Genomic DNA, 17,663 nt, shown 5'->3' on the forward strand with positions numbered 1-17,663 from the left:
GTGACACATCTCTGGTTTGTGAGACCCACTGGGTGCCTCTCAGCAGGCCCTGGGGCTGGAGGAAGCAGGGGGGGCAGGGGGAAGCTCAGAGATGAGAAGCAAAGGGAGAGACACTGTCAGGGCTGGAATATTCCCTTCTTTTTTGTTTGGATTTTGGTGTCAAGGCCTGAAACCAAAGGTCAGTGAGCAGCCAGGCAGCGTGGCAGCTCTCCCCCAGCTTCTGATGACTGGGCTGTTTTCCTGGAGGTGAGCCTTTTATTTTTGTTGGTTGATAACTCACGTGAGTCTCCTGAATGCTGAGCTTGCACTCCCTCTGAGATAGAGGGATTTTGAGGAGGGATCAGGCTGGGGGCAAAGGGAGCAGGGTCAGCCACAGCTGCTGCTTCACAAGCTCCTCTCAGCCTCTTGAAGCTGATGGGTTCAGTTCACACGAGTCTGGCTGCACCCACAACCCTCCCCTCTTTCCTCTTGGCCTGTGATTCCCTCAGGAAAAGGACATTTTTTTGCTGAAAACAGCCAGATACTCAAGTCTTGCAAATCCACACAGGAGCCTCACCTCAGTGCCTGGCAAAAGGTTCACTGCAAGCACTTCTATTTAAACACCCTGGCTGCATCATTTGGGACAGTGACAGGGACTTGCCTCTGCTACGAGGCCACCCCATTGCTTTGATGCCACCCTGAGGTGGCACTGCCACCCGTGCCACCCCTCAGGGGTAGGTGGTGAACATCACCTGCTGGTGACACCAGTTGCTGGGACGCCCCTGTGGTCCTCCACTTTCTTTCTCACGTGGATTTCGACGTGACATGCAGACACAGGAAGTAAAACTGGCTTTTGGGATGAGAGCCTTTGCTTTCTGAACTCCTTTTCCAGCAATGTCCCAGGAATGCCTGGCCAGGGAAGCCAAACAGCCTTTCTTTGATTCCCCACACAGTGACGTGGAAATCTGCCGGCGTGACATCCCCTCCCTGCTACGGAGCCACCAGCACGTCCCACTTGTACCCTGACAGTGCCTGTGACTCAGAGATAAGATGAACTCACGTTATTTCTCCACTGGCTTTTCCAAAAAAAAAAAAAAACCACCCCACGTCACTCAGCTCCACGGCCCCATCCCAGCGTCAGCCTCACGTGCGTGAGGTCAACACCGAAGCATCGCCACCAAAACCAGGGCCGAGGCCAACCCTGGCCAGGATTAGGCCCACAGGGTTGGGCCAGGGAAGGGGTTGGGATAAATTAGAGGGGTTGGGATAAATTAGGGGTTTCTCTACTGCGGCCTTTGCTCTTTCCTCCTTTCCCTGGAGGACCTTCAAGGCTGGAAGCGATGCAGCGCCCGGGACGGCTGCGGAGTTTGTCGGTGGAGTTGGAGCAGGGGGGAGCCTGGGGCAGTGGGGAGCTGCTGCGGGGCCTCGTCAGGCTGGAGCTGCGTGGGGCCCTGAGCATCAGGGCCCTGGAAGTGTTGGCTCAGGGTCGTGCCACAGTTCACTGGTTGGAGAGCCTCAGCGTGGGGCTCAACACCGTCTACCGGGACTACACAGCCTACCAGACCTTCCTGCACCGCCGCTCCCGGCTCATCCCCGGTAAGCTCTGGTGCAGGGTGCTGGGTTGGGACCCCCCTGGGCTGCTGGTGTCCCCTCCAGGAGGATCCCTCCAGGTCCAGGAGAACGTCTGTTGTCCTTCAGGAGACCTCGGCTTTGCCAAGGGTCTGCCTGCTGCTGGTTTTGGGGAGGTTGCCTGCAAGCTGGGGGCCATGAGAGCCTTGTGGGTTTTGGTCTGTTTGCCCAGGGAAGTGCAAACAGAAGTGTCTGTTCACAAGTGTGGAAAGAGCACTTAGGAGTTCAGTAAATATTTGGGTTTGGTTTCCTGATGCTGGACCCGTGTGCCCAGCTGGCCCGTTGCTTACCTCTGCTTCCTGAATTCCTTGTGCTCTCGGGATGAAATGATCCAGGGCTGAGGGACATGGGACATCACAGCCATCCCTCCCCCCATTAACTTTGTCTTTCCTGATGAAAGTGCCTGCCTTTTACCCTCCCCTCCAATGGCAGTGTTACAAACACAGCTCTGTGGCTTTTTCTCCTCCTTGTCCTGATTTTGATGACCTTGGCATGGCCTGTGTCACAGTGCCACCCTGTCCTGGAAGTGGCCGTGGGACATCACTCACACTGAGGTTATTTAATTGTGCAGCTTAGAAAGTGGTGCCAGCCCTAGCTGGCAGACATAGAGGTTGCAGGAGGAAATGAGTGGTGGAATGAGGACCTGAGCTGCCTTCCTGGAGGTGTTCCCATCTCTAGTCTGCTCTGGAGGGCCATATCCTCTATTTCTGGATGACTTTACCTTGCCATCTGCTCCAAACACTTGCATTACTCTGGAGTTTCTGTCTTTTGGCTGTGGCTCTTCCACGCTGTGCCTAAGGATGCCCCCTTTGCCATTGCAATTACCATGAAGGACACAGGACAAACCCTTGCCCTGAGCTCCAGCAGAGAAGGTCCTGAGCACTTGGAATGTTTGGGTGATGGTCACAGGGTGAGTTTTATTCCCCATTATCCTTGCAGTGAGTGTCTATAGGGAAGCCACAAGCTGCCATGAGCACGTTTGGATTGTGCTGCTGGGATTGTGGTAGGACAGGAGCCCCTGGAGCCATCTGGAGAAAGGTCCTCAACCAGGAGGAACTGCATCTTCACCAGCACCCTGAGCTCCTGGGGCTTGGAGCTGGTGGTTTCTGTCCCTTACCCTGCACTGGAGGAGTTGAACCTTCCTGATGCCATCCTCTCATGCCACAATACCAAAGTCCCAGTGACTTCTCCCTTCTTGCTGCTTCTCCATGAGCTCAAGTGTGTCTGCTTGTTGTTTGAAAAACGCAGGGCTTTGCCATGGAAACGAGGCAGCAGAGGAGGGAAGGGAGGCAGAGATAAGAGCTCTCCCTTCTGCTCCCCCCTTGGCTTTATCTGCAGTTTCCTGGCAGGGTGCTGAGCACTGGCACCACCGGGTGCTGTGCTGCAAGACAAGAAACAAGAGGGGCAGAAGGATGTTCAGACTGCATGGCAGAGCCATTCCGTGGGGCTTTAGGGGGAGATTCAGGCTAAGATGTAAGGAAGAAATTCTTCCGTATAAGGGGAATGAGCCCCTGGCCCAGGCTGCCCAGAGAAGCTGTGGCTGCCCCATCCCTGGAAGTTGAAGGTTGGGATGGGGCTTGGAGCAACCTGGGTGGCACTGGATGAGCTTTAAGGTCCCTTCCAATCCAAACCATTCCATGAGTCCATGAAATTGTGTAATCATTTCAGGGAGCAGGAAAGGAGGAAAAGATTTGGGTTTAAAGGAGGAAAAGATTTGGGTTTAATGGGCAAGTGCAAAGCAGGCCCTGGGCTCTTCTGGAGATGCAAGAGAGCCCTAGGAAACAGAAATGCTTTTTGTGCAGTGCTCCTTTCTGTCCCAGGATCCCACAACACCTCCCAGAGGCCTGGAATCCTGCCCTGGTAAGGGGCAAACATCTGGATGCCATTTTATTTTTATGGAGATAACCAGGAGAGTTGGAGCATGTGGGTCAAGAGCACATCTTGTCCCCTCGTGGGGTGGAGTTGACCAACACCTTAATCCTTGCACACAACACTCCCAGATCCTGCAGGGATGGAATGTTGGTGCACAATTGTGAGCTTCTGCAAGGCTCCTTCACGGTCCCATCTTGTCCCCATTTTGGGTCAGGGTACAGCTGCTCGCTCACCCTTTTACTTCTTGCATTCTCCTCTCTCTGGCTTTCCAGGAACCCTTTTGTGGCTCCAGGGCCAGTGGGAAGAAGCCACCAGGTCCCAGCAGTGGTGTCAGTTGCTCTTGAGACCACAGCTTAAGCCTGGCCAGACTCTAGATGGGGCTGAAGAGTTGGAGATCTTTCCTGCACCAGCCTGGCCTGGGTGTGAAGTTGGGGTTGGGAACCCAGGAGCATTCTGGAATGGAAAGCTCTTGGAGGAGACTTCCTCCTGGTTTTGGGGTCCCAAAGAGGTCAGAGAGGGTTTTCCCATCCCACATGGAAGCAACAAGAGGTGGCTGTGGACATCTCATGAAGCTGACACAGGAGGTTCTGGTCCCATGGGCAGGGTGCAGGATTCTGGTCCCATGCCAAGTGCAGGATGGAGCTGCCTGGGTCTGCCTGAGACTCCATCTCCTCTTGAGACCCCCCCACCTCTAATGGATCTCCAGGGGGACACCAGGCACCTTCCCAGAGCTGGCATCACCCCTAAACTCCTGTGACATGCCTGCCTTCCTCCTCTCCCATTGTGGTTGGGTTCCCTTCCCAGTGTTCATGTTTGCTTGTGGCAACAAATGGTCACGGACACAAACCCAAACCCCGTCCCCATCCCTCGGGGAAGGAGACAAATAATCCCAGACAGCCCTTGGTGACAACTCAAGCTTTGCAAGGCTTCAGCCCAGCTCATTTTTGGTGACTGAGATCAACCCCACTCAGCACAGCAGGTCCTGCCCAGCATGGCTGGGAGCAACTCAAAAAATCCTCAACATTTCAGCGGCCAAATTCCAAGTAACATTTTTTGAAGGCCTCTTTTGTCTTGTCTCCAGCCTGTGCATGGGGTGGAGAGCTTTGGTGCTCCACAACTGTGACTATCAGGATGAAAGTGGAGGTTTCTAAAGCTGCATTAACCCTTTTGGGGCAGGGGTAGATCCCTTTCTCCTCCCTTTGCCAACATCTCATCAGCACTGGTGTGGCCAGCAGGACCAGGGTGCTCCTGTGCTGGGCACTGATGAGGCCACATCTTGAATCTTGGGATGAATTTTGGGCCCCTCATGACAAGAAGGACTGGAGCATGTCCAGAGAAGAGCAACGGAGCTGGGGAAGGGCCTGGAGAACAAAGAGAAGGGTCTGGAGAACTTCTGAGGAGCAGCTGAAGAACCTGGGGGTGTTGATCCTGGAGCAAAGGAGGCTGAGGAGAGACCCTCTGGCTCTCTGCAACCCCCTGAGAGGAGGTTGGAGCTTCTGCTCCCAAGGAACAAGCAACAGGACAAGAGGAAAGAGCCTCAAGTCGTGCCAGGGGAGGTTTAGATTGGAGAGGAGAAGAAACTTCTTCACTGGCAGGGTTATCAAACACAGAAACAGACTGCCCAGGGAGGGGGTGGAATCCCCATCCCTGGAAATGTTCAGAAGCTGTGGAATGTGGTGCTGAGGGCCATGGATTAGCACCACGGGCAGAGCTGGCTGAATGGTTGGTAGAGTTGGGTTATGGTTGGACTTCCATGACCTTAAAAGTCATTTCCAACCAGAACAATTCTATGATTGCTTCTGTGCTCTTGGGGCACTGCTTGTGGTGATGCCCACCCTGGGAATCATCAGTTTGGGTGCTTTTACCCCATTGCCACCCCCCAAGCCCGTGCCCTCCCCCCACAGGAATGATTTGCTCCTGGGATTTGAAGCCACTCCATGCAACCCCTGGCACGAGGTGCTGGAAAACCAGCACTGGCCTGGTTAACAACCTGCCTGCCTCCCTCTGGGGTTGCACAAGCTGAACCAGAGCCAGTCCTTGATTTCTTAGAAATAAGGGAAGCCGTGTCCCAGACCGGCTTTTCCTTTCGGTGCCAGTTGGCCACGCTGGGAGCCCGGATCCAGTTGCAGCCTGTTCAGAATCCTGGGAAAGGAAGGATGTAGTTGAGATGGGACAGCAGCATGGGAGGGTGGTGTGGGGGGGTTCAGGGTGGGGGGCACTGAGCAATGGGTGGTGATGGGAGCGCTCACACGCGTGTGCCCTGCGTGGTGACCCTGGGGCTGGGGCTGCTCGGGTCCTGGTCCCCTGGGACATGTTCCTGTGGGTGGCACAGTCCAGACACATCCTGGGGTGGCAGGAGGACCATGCTGGGATGGGATAGGCACCAGTTAAGGCTATGGGTGGAATGGGACAGCGGGACGGGGGGGTTTGGGGGACCAACAGTGTCCCCTGTGTGGTCACCACAAGGCTGATCCTTCCTGGGGACACATTCCAGCTGGTGCCACTATCCAGACACCCCTCGGGGTGACATCGAGGTGTGGAGGGAGACGCTGGGATGGGACACGCACCCTTAGGAACCATCGCCCTCCCACTCCTTCCCGGCTCCGTGGGTTGCGTGGGCCTCCCGTGGGGGACCCACGGAGCCGAAGAGGTGCGGAGGGGCCGTCCCGCACATGCTCCATGCCTTGTTTTGCAGAGCCCGATGGGGCCGCCCCGTCCCCTCCCGCCCCGCCCCACCGGGGCCGCCCCCGGGAGCTTCGGTCGCTTAAAACCAGCGGCGGGCGGGGAGAGGTTGAAGTCGGGAGGTTTTGGGGTTTTGTGGTTTCGGGGGGGTTTTTTTTGTTTTGTTTTTTTTGTTATTTCCTCGCCATGATTTTCGATCGTTTGAAACGTTTTGTAATCGTGCTAGAAGGGACGGAAAGGGATGGTCCGGTTGGCTTTAATCCCGGGCAAACGGTGTCGGGGAGGGTGGTGCTGGAGCTGGCGGCGGCAGCGAGGCTCGGAGCCCTGAGGCTGCGGGCGATGGGCGCTGCCCGCGTTCACTGGACCGAATCCCGCAGCGCCGGCTCCAGCACAGCCTACACGCAAAGCTACAGCGACCGGGTGGAGTTTCTTAATCATCACGACACGTTGGTGGCACCCACAGGTACGGCACCCATGGGGGGTGGCTCCAGGAGTAGGGGCGTGGGTGCCCCGGAGACCGCCGGGGGTGAAATATTGGGGTGTGTGGGGCAGCTTGGGACCCCCTTGGCTGCTGATAATCTTCTTCCCCGCCCCCCACGGCTGAAATCTGGGTGCCTTGGGACCCCCCCCTGGCTGCTGGGTGCATGATAACCCCCAGTTGAAATCAGGGTGCATGGGACACTTAGGGTAGTGGGTGCTGCAGGCACCCCAGCTGGCTGAAACCTGGGTGTGTGGGACACCCAGCTTCTGGGTGCATGAAACCCCTCGGCTGAAATCTGGGTGCACGGCTCAGCATGGGACACCTCAGGTGCTGGGTGCTGCAGACACTGCAGCCAGCTGAAATCTGGGTGCCTGAGACACCCTGCCTGAAATCTGGGTGCATAATACCCCCCTCTCAGCTGAAATGTGGGTGCCTGAGACACCCTGCCTGAAATCTGGGTGCACGATACCCCCTTCTCAGCTGAAATCTGGGTGCCTGAGACACCCTGCCTGAAATCTGGGTGCATAATACCCCCCTCTCAGCTGAAATGTGGGTGCCTGAGACACCCTGCCTGAAATTTGGGTGCATAATACCCCCCTCTCAGCTGAAATCTGGGTGCCTGAGACACCCTGCCTGAAATTTGGGTGCACGATACCCCCTTCTCAGCTGAAATCTGGGTGCCTGAGACACCCTGCCTGAAATTTGGGTGCACGATACCCCCCTCTCAGCTGAAATCTGGGTGCCTAGGTGCCCTAGGGGCTGGGCAGGATGGGGTCTGGGTGCACATGCAAGTAGGATGAGGGTGCAGACCCTGGGGGTGTCTGCAGGGTGAGCAGAGCCCACCCGGGGAAGCTGCCCAGGTCGTACATGCTTGGGGACACGTGAAGAGCAGACAGGACCTGGCACCCTGCTCTGGTGTCACAGCTTTGTCACTGCTGCTGCAGCCAGACCCTGACAGAAATATTCCTGTGCCATCCCACTGCTCTTTTGCTGGGTGCTGTACATCCTGGGCACATTTTGGGGTGCTGTACCTCCTGAGTACATTTTGGGATGCTGTAAGTCTTGGGTACTTTTTTTTTTTTTTTGGTACTGTGCAGCAAGGGGGTGTATCAGGGGATACTGTGCAGCCACCAATTTTCCCAGGGAGAAAGATCTGGAGGAGGGAAATAATCTTCAGGAATCTGTTTTGCCCACAGACAATGGTGAAGTCACCATCCTGCAGGCGGGGAGGCACGAGTTCCCCTTCACCTTCCAGCTCCCTGAGTAAGTGGACATCTTTTTTCTTACCCTGATACAAAGCGGGTGCCTCTTGGTGACCGACGCAGACCCCGGGAGGTCACAGACCACCTCGGAACCGACCTTCTGGCAGAGAAACCTTTCTCATTTGCTCCTTGCTCCTCCCCAGGACCCTGGCCACCTCCTTCGAGGGGAAGCACGGCAGTATCCGCTATTGGGTGAAAGCCAAACTGCACAGACCCTGGGCCACGGTCAGGAAGGTGAAGAAGGAGTTCACAGTGATTGAACCCATCGACATCAACACACCTGCACTGCTGGTGAGCTCCTCCTGCTCCACCTCGGGGCAACAAGACCCAAAACTGCCCCGGGGAAGGTGTCTGCCCCTGCCCGGGCATCGCAGGGTTGGGTTTCAGGTGGAATATTTGTCCCCTGTAATTTGTGCCCTCCGGTGTTCCCAGGGCTGGGCAGAGATCATCCGTGGCTCTTGAGTTTTTGGAAACTTTCATGTATTGCAACAGCATCTTGCATCAGATCCTGAAGCTGTTGCTGATGTTCCCCTGGCAGGTTCTCAGTGCCAGGGAGGTGCTTGCTTTCAGTTTCATCCTTTGTTACAAAATACTTGAAATATTTCCTTTTCTTCAGGCTCCCCAGGCTGGTGCTAAGGAGAAACTTGCTCGTGCTTGGTACTGCAACCGTGGCCAGGTTTCTGTGACTGCCAAGATTGACCGAAAAGGCTACACCCCAGGTGAGCCACCTCTGGGGAGAAGGGCTTTGGGTTCAGTGTGTTCTTGGGGTCACTTTTGGGGGTCACTGGGTGTAGTGAAATGAGGCAACCGGGTGCCACTAATTGCCAGGTAGCAGGCATGAGCTTGTGCTAAGCCCACCTGTGCCTCACCTTTTATTGGCCCCCTAATCCTGCTCATGTGCAGTGGGGGCCCACCCTAATCAGGCACGGGTGGGCTTAACACAAGCTCATGCCCACTACCTGGCAATGAGTGGCACCTGGTTGCCTCATTTCACTACAACTGGGCTCTTGAATTCTGGCACAAAAATCAGTGGGAGCGCTTTAGGGTGTCCCACCTGCCGCGGGCAGCCTCTTGGGGACAGGCTCCAAAACCAGACAGAAGGCATCAGCAACGTTGCTGATCCCCTGCAGGAGCTGCTTGGGGCAGGACCGGGCTCCTTTTCCCCTCTTCCATCATCTGTGTTTGTGTCTTTTGGCAGGTGAGGTCATCCCTATCTTTGCTGAGATCGACAACGGCACAAGCCGAGCGGTGGTGCCCAAGGCAGCCATCGTCCAGACTCAGACCTTCATCGCTCGGGGCACCAAGAAGCAGAAGAAAGCAGTGGTGACCACCATTGTGGGTGACTCCATCGCAGCTGGGAAGAGGGAAGTGTGGCACGGGCGGGCCCTGAAGATCCCCCCGGTGGGTCCATCTATCCTCCAGTGCCGCATCATCCAGGTGGAATATTCCCTGAAGGTGAGGGGACATCCCAGGGAGCATTGCTCAGTGTAGGGTTGGTTCTTCCCTTCCTCTCCCTTTCCATCCCACTGCCAGAATTGCTTGCCTCATCCCTGGCAGTGTTGAAGGTCAGGTTGGATGGGGTTTGGAGCAACCTGGTCTAGTGGAAGGTGTCCCTGCCCATGCCAGGAGGGTTGGAACTGGATGAGCTTGAAGGTCCCTCCAACACAAACCCTTCAATAATGATTCCATGCAAAAAATCCCTCCTAGGCAGTGCTCTGGGGGAAACACCACCAGTAAAGCTTCCCTGCTGTCTCCTGTCTGCAGGTTTGTGTGGATATTCCTGGGACGTCCAAGCTGCTCCTTGAACTGCCACTTGTCATTGGAACCATCCCCCTCCATCCCTTTGGGAGCCGCACATCCAGCGTCAGCAGCCAGTACAGTGTCAACCTGGACTGGCTCAGCCCCATCCCAGAGCAGCCAGAGGGTGAGCCTCTCCCTCCCCTGGGAGCTGTCTGGATGCTGCACCCTTCTGTGGGCCGAGAGGGTCGGAGCAAATTCTCAACCTCCTCTCTTGCTCCAGGACCAGCTTTTTCTTTTTTAACTTAATTTTTTTTTGGGGGGTTCTGGTGCTGCATCTGCCGGGTTCCTTCCCCATCGAATTGGGAGGGTTGGGGAAATGGTGGATTTGAGGCTTTTTTATGTCTGCTATCTATGGAGTTTGCTGTTCCCTGAGGGTTCTCTCCTCCCTTCAGCTCCTCCTGAATACTCAGCAGTTGTGTCCAGCCCGGAGGCCGAGCAGAGCCTGGCCCCGCCGTGCCGCAGCGAACTCGGTGGCATCCTGGAAGGTCCTTTCTTTGCCTACATCCAGGAATTTCGCTTCCGACCACCTCCTCTGTATTCAGAGGTACCAAATCCCCCTGGGCTGGGTGGGCTGGTGGAGACCAGGCTGGGATGTTCTCATTTCTGAAGTTCTTGACTCTCAACTTGGCTTTGCAGATCGATCCCAACCCCCCTTCAGCTGACATCCGTCCGCGCTGCATGACCTGTTGAGAGAAGAGCCTGAGACGTGGTTGTCAGCGTGGTGACATCCCCTTGGGATATCAGGGGTGACATCCCCTTGGGATATCAGGGGTGACATCCCCTTGGGATGAAAGCTTTCACCCTTGCAGCACTTTGGGCTGGAAATGGGTTCTCTGGTGGCCGTGAAGCTCCCGCAGTGCCGAGCCCCCCCGGCTCTGTCCACCGTGCTCAGCTCCTCTTGTGACTGTCCCACGGGTTGACACCCAGCTTGGTGTCAAGGACTTGTGCATGGGAGGAGAAGAAGTGGGATCCCCGTGGTGTGGAGCAGCTCTATGTGTGCTTGGGCAGGAGGAGGAGGGTCAAGAACTGCCTCAGGGTTTCAGGGTACAAAGAAGAGGAGGTTTGTTCTCCCCTCGCCCGCAGGAGCTGTGCTCTGGTCACTCCTGGAGTGGAAAACAGGAGCTTGGAGGTATTTCTTGGAATTTCTTGAGAATATTTTAATCTGCTGGGGTTTGAGTCCCGTGGGGACGCAGGTGCAGCCCTTCTGCTGCAGCAGCTCACCAGGATTGCAGTTCCCTAAGGAAGTCAAAAGCTTTTTTCTGGCCAAATGAAGCAGGGACTTCCTCCACTGCTGATAATCTTTGCCACGAGCCTGGTGATGCCTCCAGGGAGAACAATTTGGGGTAGTGTACCAAAACTCAGGGCTCCCTTGAGCTGTTTTAAGGGCTGAGGACCTGGGGAATGGATTTATGAGCCCACAGCAGCATTTTGGTGCTATTTACCAAGAACAAGAAAGCTGATTCCTGTGTGTCAGCACCAAGCCTGCCCCGTGTGCTGAGGTGTCCACCACAATGAGGCTGAAAACCCTTCCCCTCAGCTTCATGGTACTGCCACGGGGGGCTGGAACTGTGGGTCTGGCATCTCCTTGGTGGCCAAGGAGATGGGAAGGAAGCCTGTTCAGAGGCTGGTGGCTTCCACAAATGCTGATGGGAGATGTGGAGTTGAAATGAGTCCTTCAGGGTCAGGAGTCCAGCATGGGCTTGATCCTTACCCCCTAGAGGAGTCAGTGGCCCCAGTGTGGTGGTGACACAGCAGCAACCTGTGCTCACTGGAGTGGGAACCAGTGAGCTGGGTGTTGGAGCAAGGACTGCTTGAGCATGCCAGGGGCTCTGCAGAATTTGGGTGCTGAGGACCTTTGCATTCCCTCACTGAGCAAACCCTCCCCAGGTGTGACCAAAGCAGAGACTGTAGAGTCCACGCTGGGGCCGTGCTCCCTGGGGGTTGCTCAGATGATTTTTGGTTTTATTTTATTTTTTGTATTTGTGAACACTTTTGTAACGACCACTCTTCTCTCTGATGAGTCTTTTTGTACCACTTTTTGTTGGGGAATTTTTGTTGGAAATAAATTCTTTCAACCCAGATGCTGCCAGATGTTGCCTGGCACTCTCTTTCTGCTTCCCCTTCTCCAGAGCCGTGCAGTTCACGTGGCAGCTGGGATCTCAGGATCTCAGAGCAGGAACACTCCCTCCTCTCTCTTCATGGCCCCACAGGCACCCAGTTCCACCCTGCGCCCAGTCCCACACTGCACTGGGATTAACTGGGCCCCTCAGCAGGATTCAACCCCCCAGAGCTCCCTGCCCTGCCTGGGTGTTGGGCTCCTCCAGTGTGTGCCTAGAGCAATGCTCCAGCTCCCAACACCCCCATGCTGGTTTGGCCCCTTCCCCATCCTTGGCTCAGCAGGCTCCTGAGCAATCCTGTTGTATTTTTCCACTCTTATTCCCTATTTGTGTCCAGGCTGCTGGAGATTCACTCTTCTCCATCCCAAGAACCAGGCAGGGACCCGGAAAGTCCAACTGGGAGCTGGGACACTCCTGTGGTGGCTCCATCATTCCCCAGGAGGGTTGGGATCAGCCTCAGCATGCCAGCAATGTGCAGGAAGAGCAGAGAGCTCCTTCACCTGCTCCCCAGGGTTGGGATTTGATTTTAATGGTGTTGCCATGCTCCACATCTCTGCCGAGCCCTGCAAACCTTGGCACATGCAGAGCAGGGATTGAGTCAGAGTTTGAGTTGTGCCTCTCTAGCCCATGCTGTTTAAAAATGTTGCTGCTGGAATGTGATTTTATTTTTTTTCCCCCTTTTTTTTTTTTTTTTTTTTTTTTTTGCTGCTGTTTACTGAGCTGCTCAGCATCAGAGCACATGCTCCCTCCGTGGGCCAGGCCCTGGGCCTCGGGCAGAGAGATAACTTGTCCCTGAGTTTGCCCAGTGCTCATGCAACCTTGATTCAAAACTGATTTGGCATCCCTGGCCACCCTGACTCATTTTCCTTGGAAGAGGATGAACCATCCTTGCAGGGAATTTGGTTTGCACCCTCCTCCAGGGAAACGCGTGCCTGGATCTGCCGCCTGCGGTGGCTGCTGCTGCGTGGCCCAGTGGTTCAACCATGCTGGAGCACTCTGAGGACATCAGAGAGGGCACAAAAAAAACCAAAAACCAAAACCAAAAACCTCCAACCCTCCCTCTGGTTAAAAGTTCCTCTGCAAGAATCCCTGTGATCAGCCCCTCAGCACAGCACAAGGCTGCCATTCTGCACCGGCGGTGGGGATGGTGCTGGTCAGACCCTGATCATCTGCCCTGGCTGCACAAGGGGATTCTTATTCCCAGGGCTGGAGGGGGAGGAGAGCATCCCATCCATCCCACTGAGCCTTTCTGGGAAAGGACATCCCCCAGTAACAGTGACAACCCCGGGGACAGGCCATGCCGGGACGGGGAACCCAACACCGGTGGGCACTGCTCCCACTCCCCATGTGGGAAGGGATCTTTCCAGCAAGAACTCTTGCTGCTGCCTCCAGGTTTTTCTCAGGGGATGGTAGAGCTGCCAGGCTGGGGGCACGGCACGACTGGGTCACTTCCAGCTCCTCAATCCCAAAGGGACTAAAAATACCCTGTCTGGATACTCGGAGCGGGGGCATGGAGTGTGAACCCCCCCCCCACCCTGGCAACACTTCCACAGTCCCTGGCTGTGCCCCTGCTGCTGCTGTTTATCTTCCCCAATTCCAAAGTCCTCGTTTGAACAGTCCTGGCCATTCCCCCAGTTACCAACGTGGGAGGGGGGGATTGTTCAGGGGGGCTCCATGGGTGGGTGCTGAGTCCGGATGTCCCCGTTCAACGCGCGGCGGTGTTGGCTGTGGCAGGAGAGGCAGGAGGCAGGTTATGAAATCACAGTGCTGGGGATATTTATAGTTCTTGGCCCCCACTGCTGGAAAATGCTTCCCAGACCACCCGGCACAATCTGCTCCTCGCGAGAGGCAGGGAAACGCCAACCTCCCCCCTGCCCTGTACCTCCCCTCCCAGCTCAGCTTTGCTCTCTTTATTTTTCATTTTGCCCTCCAGACCCAAAAATATGGGACACCCCCCCCCCTACCCTGGGCAGTGGGGTGCTGGAACCCCTCCAAGGCAATTCAGGGGGCTGCAGAGTGCTGGGACCCCCAACTCAGGTCCTTACAAGGTGCTGGGACACCCACCCAGGACACCTCCTGGCTCTACAGGGTGCTGGGACTCCCAACTCAGGACCTTACAGGGTGCTGGGACCTTCCCATATGCACTTCATGGCTTTTCAGGGTGCTGGGACCCCTCTGGGGCAGCTCAGGACCCTATAAGGTGTCAGGACCCCCTTCCTGGTCCTTCTCTGCAGGATGCTGGGGGCTGCTGCTTCCCCCCAGGTCCCCATTGCTGGTGGTCACTGGGTCCCTGCCCGGCAGCCGCAGCCTTTGCTCGAGGCTGTTGTCCTGTGGTGGGATGGCTGTGGCTTGGGGCGGGTGACAAGCAGTGAGGGTGACAGGCAGTGAGGGTGACACTCAGGCAGTGAGGGTGACACTCGACGCCCGCAGCCGTCCCAGCGCTGGCAGGGACAGAATGTGCCGCTGTGATGTGAGTGCCGGGGATTAGCGGGGCGGCTGCTGCCTCCCAGGCTCGGGCACCCATCCAGCTCCCAAAACAAGCTGCTCCTTCTCCCATCTTGCCCAATTTCAGCATCTTTCCAGCTTTCCGAGGCCGGGCTCGCAGCCCGGGGTGGGCACCCACGGGTGCTCAGGAGCCACAGGGGGGGCTGCTCGTCCCCAGGCTCTGTGCCGGTGCATCCTCCAGCCCCCGGGGGCACTGGGAAACGCTTCGGCTGTGCCACAAACGGCCCCGCTCGGTCCCATCAGCATCCCCGGGGTCTCCCCTTGGCGTTGGGGTGCCAGAATTCTGCCAGGGCCCAGCCGGGCACCCCGACATGCCGGGGCGGTGCCACGGCCGCCCTTCTCCCGCTGACTCAGGCGCCGGAGCCGCTCCCGCCCACGGGAACCGCAGGCGCAGTCCCTGCAGCCCCGCGCGGGGCTTTCCCTGCCGGCTCGACAGGAATCGCAGCTTTTTCCCGGATTTAACAGCTGGGAACCCCTTCAATGGGGGAGAAACCGTGGAGAAACCGGCATCCTTGGTTGGTGCCCCGGCATCCTTGCCTGTGCCGTGTGTCCCATCCCCACGGAGTGCGGCGTTGGTGCTCACCAGAACCCCCCCTGATGGCGTTGGGTGCTACGGGTGCTGGTACTGTGGGCAAACATCACCTTTAGTCACTGTATCAAACCCAACCTGGTGTTTTTCTGCGGGGGGAGTTGACCCCTTCTCATTTGGCATCTCTCTGCCAGTCCTGTGTCCCCCCCTCCAAGTGCTGTCACCGCTTCCTCCCTCGGCCAATGGAAAATTTTGATGACCTTCTAACTTTTCTCCAGTTGTTTGGCAGTGAGGACTGGGCCGGGTGCCCCGCACAAATATGTCTATGGATAAACAACCAGGACCCTGCAGGGGGCTGGAACTGCCAGTGGGGACCCTCCCCACCAAGCCGAGTGTCCCCTCTCCCTCCAGGATCCTGGACTCAGCCACCCACTGGGGACACAAATATTTTGGCTTTCTTAAAAGAAAAAAACCCAACACAACAACAACACCACTAAAAATACTCAACCCTCCCCCTCCTTCCCCCCCGGAGTCATCCGATGGCAGCGCGTGACGTGTTGGCACACAAACAGAGCCCCGAGTGGGGACAGTGCTGGCCCAGCTGGGGACATGGGAGTGACATGGCCGTGCCTCATGCCACAGATGGGACTTTGGTCCCTGAACCTCTCCCCAGCCTGGCTGTGTTTGCTTTCACTCCCAGGCTCTGCTCTGCAAGTTCTGTTGGGTGCCCTTCCCCTGCCATGTCTCAGGGGACACAGCCTGGTGACATCCCCTGTCCTGACCATGCCACCTCCCCACAGATAAACCCTTGCTGGTGTGGCATGTCTGGCACCAGGGGGGATGCAAGCAGCACCAGTGCCCTCACTGGTGGGATGTTCCAGGTGCCAGGAGGATGTTGGGGGGATGCTCTGGACATTCCCTACTGTGAGCCAAGGACCAGGATGCTGTCACCACTACTTCTGTCCTCTGCAATCTCAGCCCTGCTCCCAGCTCCTGCCATGGGGTGACCCTGGCACACCCTGCCTCCAATTCCCCCATTTACACCACAGCCTCCAAGGCTCCAGAAATGGGGTCATGCTCCTTTTTATTTCCCCCTTTTCCCCTCCTGCCCTGTGAGAAGCAACAAGTTTGAGCTGATTTCAACAACAACAACAACAAAACCCCAAAAAACCAAAACACCCTCAAGCCAAGCCCATTGTGGGAGAGAAGGTGACCCCAAGCTGTGGTTACAGAGTTGTCCACAGCCCACCAGGAGTTTTCAATTAACCCCCTCCCCAATCATCCACCTCGTTGGCAAACTTGCACCCAATTCCTTTTAAAAAGGAAGGGTTTATAGGGAGCAGGGAGAAGGATTTTCCTGCTGAGCAGCTGTGTAAATGCGATGGAGCCAGCGATAGCCTGGGGGGTCCCAGCCGGTTGGAGGTGGCCGTGGTGGGGACAGCAGCCACAGGACAGTCCTGGGGGTGGCCTCGAGCTGGTTTGTTCTGCTTTTTCCATCGTTTTTGTGTGGGAAAAAATGAGGGAGAGTCAATCTGCTTGCAAAAGCCCCCGGGAGCAGGGCTGGCTGGGTGGGGGGATGGCTCTGGGTGCCGGGTTTATTGCTGCAGCCCTCACACTGGAATTGCCCCTGGGTGCGTGGATGGGGGGGGTTGCTGCAAAATGAGGGGTTTTTTTTTGTTTGGGGTTTTTTTTGGGTTTTTTTTTGGGGGGGGGGAGAGGGGGGGAGGGAAGGTTCTCTGGGTTCCTAGCGAGATGGTTTTCCTTAGCTCGACCCCGGCTGTCGTGCGACCAAATATGTTTACGCTGCAAACCTCTGGCTGGAGCGGCTGCCAAGCGGGCAGGGAATGTGTGTGTGTGTTGATAAGGGTGCTGTGTCCTCGCCTTCCCCCTCACCCCAGAGCTGGGGAGGCCACCCGACTCCCAACACCCTCATTTTATGATTTCTTTGATTATTATAAGGCTTGGGGGAAAGAAAAAAAAAAAAAAAAAAAAAAGGCGCACCAAACAAACAAATAATTCAATAGCTGCACCGGGTGTTTGCCAAAGCCTGGAAAGCTTCAGCTGTGCCAGAGGCTGAGCTGCCCCTTGGGCTGCTGGCCCTGAGCTCAGCCAGCTCCAAGTGTTAAGAGTGCCGAAAGAAAAAGAATTCCTGCTGTTGCCCGGGTGTTTCTCACGTGGCAGCAGGAGAAGGTGATTTTTTTATTTTTTTTTTACCTTTTCTCCCCGCTCATGTGCTGGGCCACGCAGGGTGCTGGGGGGATTTTGCAGTGATCTGAGCAGCTCGAGTGGTTCCGAGCTTAGTGGCGAAGAAACAGGGGGGGAAAAAAAATTCAATTTTGTTGTTGCTTGGAGTTATTTTTCCCTTCTTGGCTCTGGCAGGAGCGCTCGGGCGGTTGCAGCAAACGAGCTGGGGCTGACGCGAGCAGGAAAGAGCCGGGGGTGCTGGGTCCTGTTTGCGAACTGGAGCTGCAGTTGTTGTTGTTGTTGTGACACCGAAAGGTTGCGAAACGCCAGAGCTGCAATACCCGTGACTTTCAAAAACAAGCCGAGCCCAGGCACGGCTGTCTGTCTGTCCGTCTGTCCGTCCAGCTGTGCCCACCCATCCAGCTGTGCCCACCCATCCAGCTGTGCTCCCTGCAGCCACCTCCCCGCTGCACAGGGGTGGCTGTGCCAGCAAGAGTTGGGGTGTTTTGTTTGGTTTTGTTTTGGTTTTTTTTTTTTTTTAATTGGTTTGGGGGTTTTTTGTTGTTTTGTCTTTTGGGTTTTTTTTTTTTTTTTTTTGGGGGGGGGGGTTGTGGGGTTAAAGC

The 17,663-nt window shown here is 56.2% G+C and overlaps 1 protein-coding gene across 3 annotated transcripts; it reads left to right on the plus strand.

Moving 5' to 3' along the window:
* Nucleotides 1-10: 10 nt before the first annotated feature.
* On the plus strand, nt 11-11,784 carry ARRDC2 (arrestin domain containing 2). 3 transcript variants are annotated; one of them, XM_071728101.1, is made up of 8 exons: nt 11-1,575; nt 7,840-7,906; nt 8,049-8,196; nt 8,522-8,624; nt 9,104-9,360; nt 9,670-9,829; nt 10,098-10,249; nt 10,342-11,784. In XM_071728101.1, exons 1-8 carry the CDS (start codon nt 1,320-1,322, stop codon nt 10,393-10,395), a joined length of 1,197 nt encoding a protein of 398 aa, XP_071584202.1. In that variant the 5' UTR covers nt 11-1,319; the 3' UTR covers nt 10,396-11,784. The 3 variants fall into 3 exon arrangements, with proteins under 3 accessions (XP_071584202.1, XP_071584201.1, XP_071584204.1); XM_071728100.1 differs by lacking the exon at nt 11-1,575 and adding an exon at nt 6,215-6,625; XM_071728103.1 differs by lacking the exon at nt 11-1,575 and adding an exon at nt 6,272-6,389 and having other exon boundaries at nt 7,838-7,906.
* The last annotated feature ends 5,879 nt before the right edge of the window (nt 11,785-17,663 follow it).

Source organism: Heliangelus exortis, chromosome 28 (genome assembly GCF_036169615.1).
Source record: "Heliangelus exortis chromosome 28, bHelExo1.hap1, whole genome shotgun sequence".
Taxonomy (NCBI): Eukaryota; Metazoa; Chordata; class Aves; order Apodiformes; family Trochilidae; genus Heliangelus; species Heliangelus exortis.

Excerpts from the sequence above, each read along its gene's own strand:
- ARRDC2 (XM_071728100.1), top strand. The coding sequence starts at position 6,349 with ATGATTTTCGATCGTTTGAAACGTTTTGTAATCGTGCTAGAAGGGACG. Across the intron at positions 8,625-9,103 it reads CCGAAAAGGCTACACCCCAG|GTGAGGTCATCCCTATCTTT; the intron begins GTGAGCCACCTC and ends GTCTTTTGGCAG. Across the intron at positions 9,830-10,097 it reads CATCCCAGAGCAGCCAGAGG|CTCCTCCTGAATACTCAGCA; the intron begins GTGAGCCTCTCC and ends TCCTCCCTTCAG.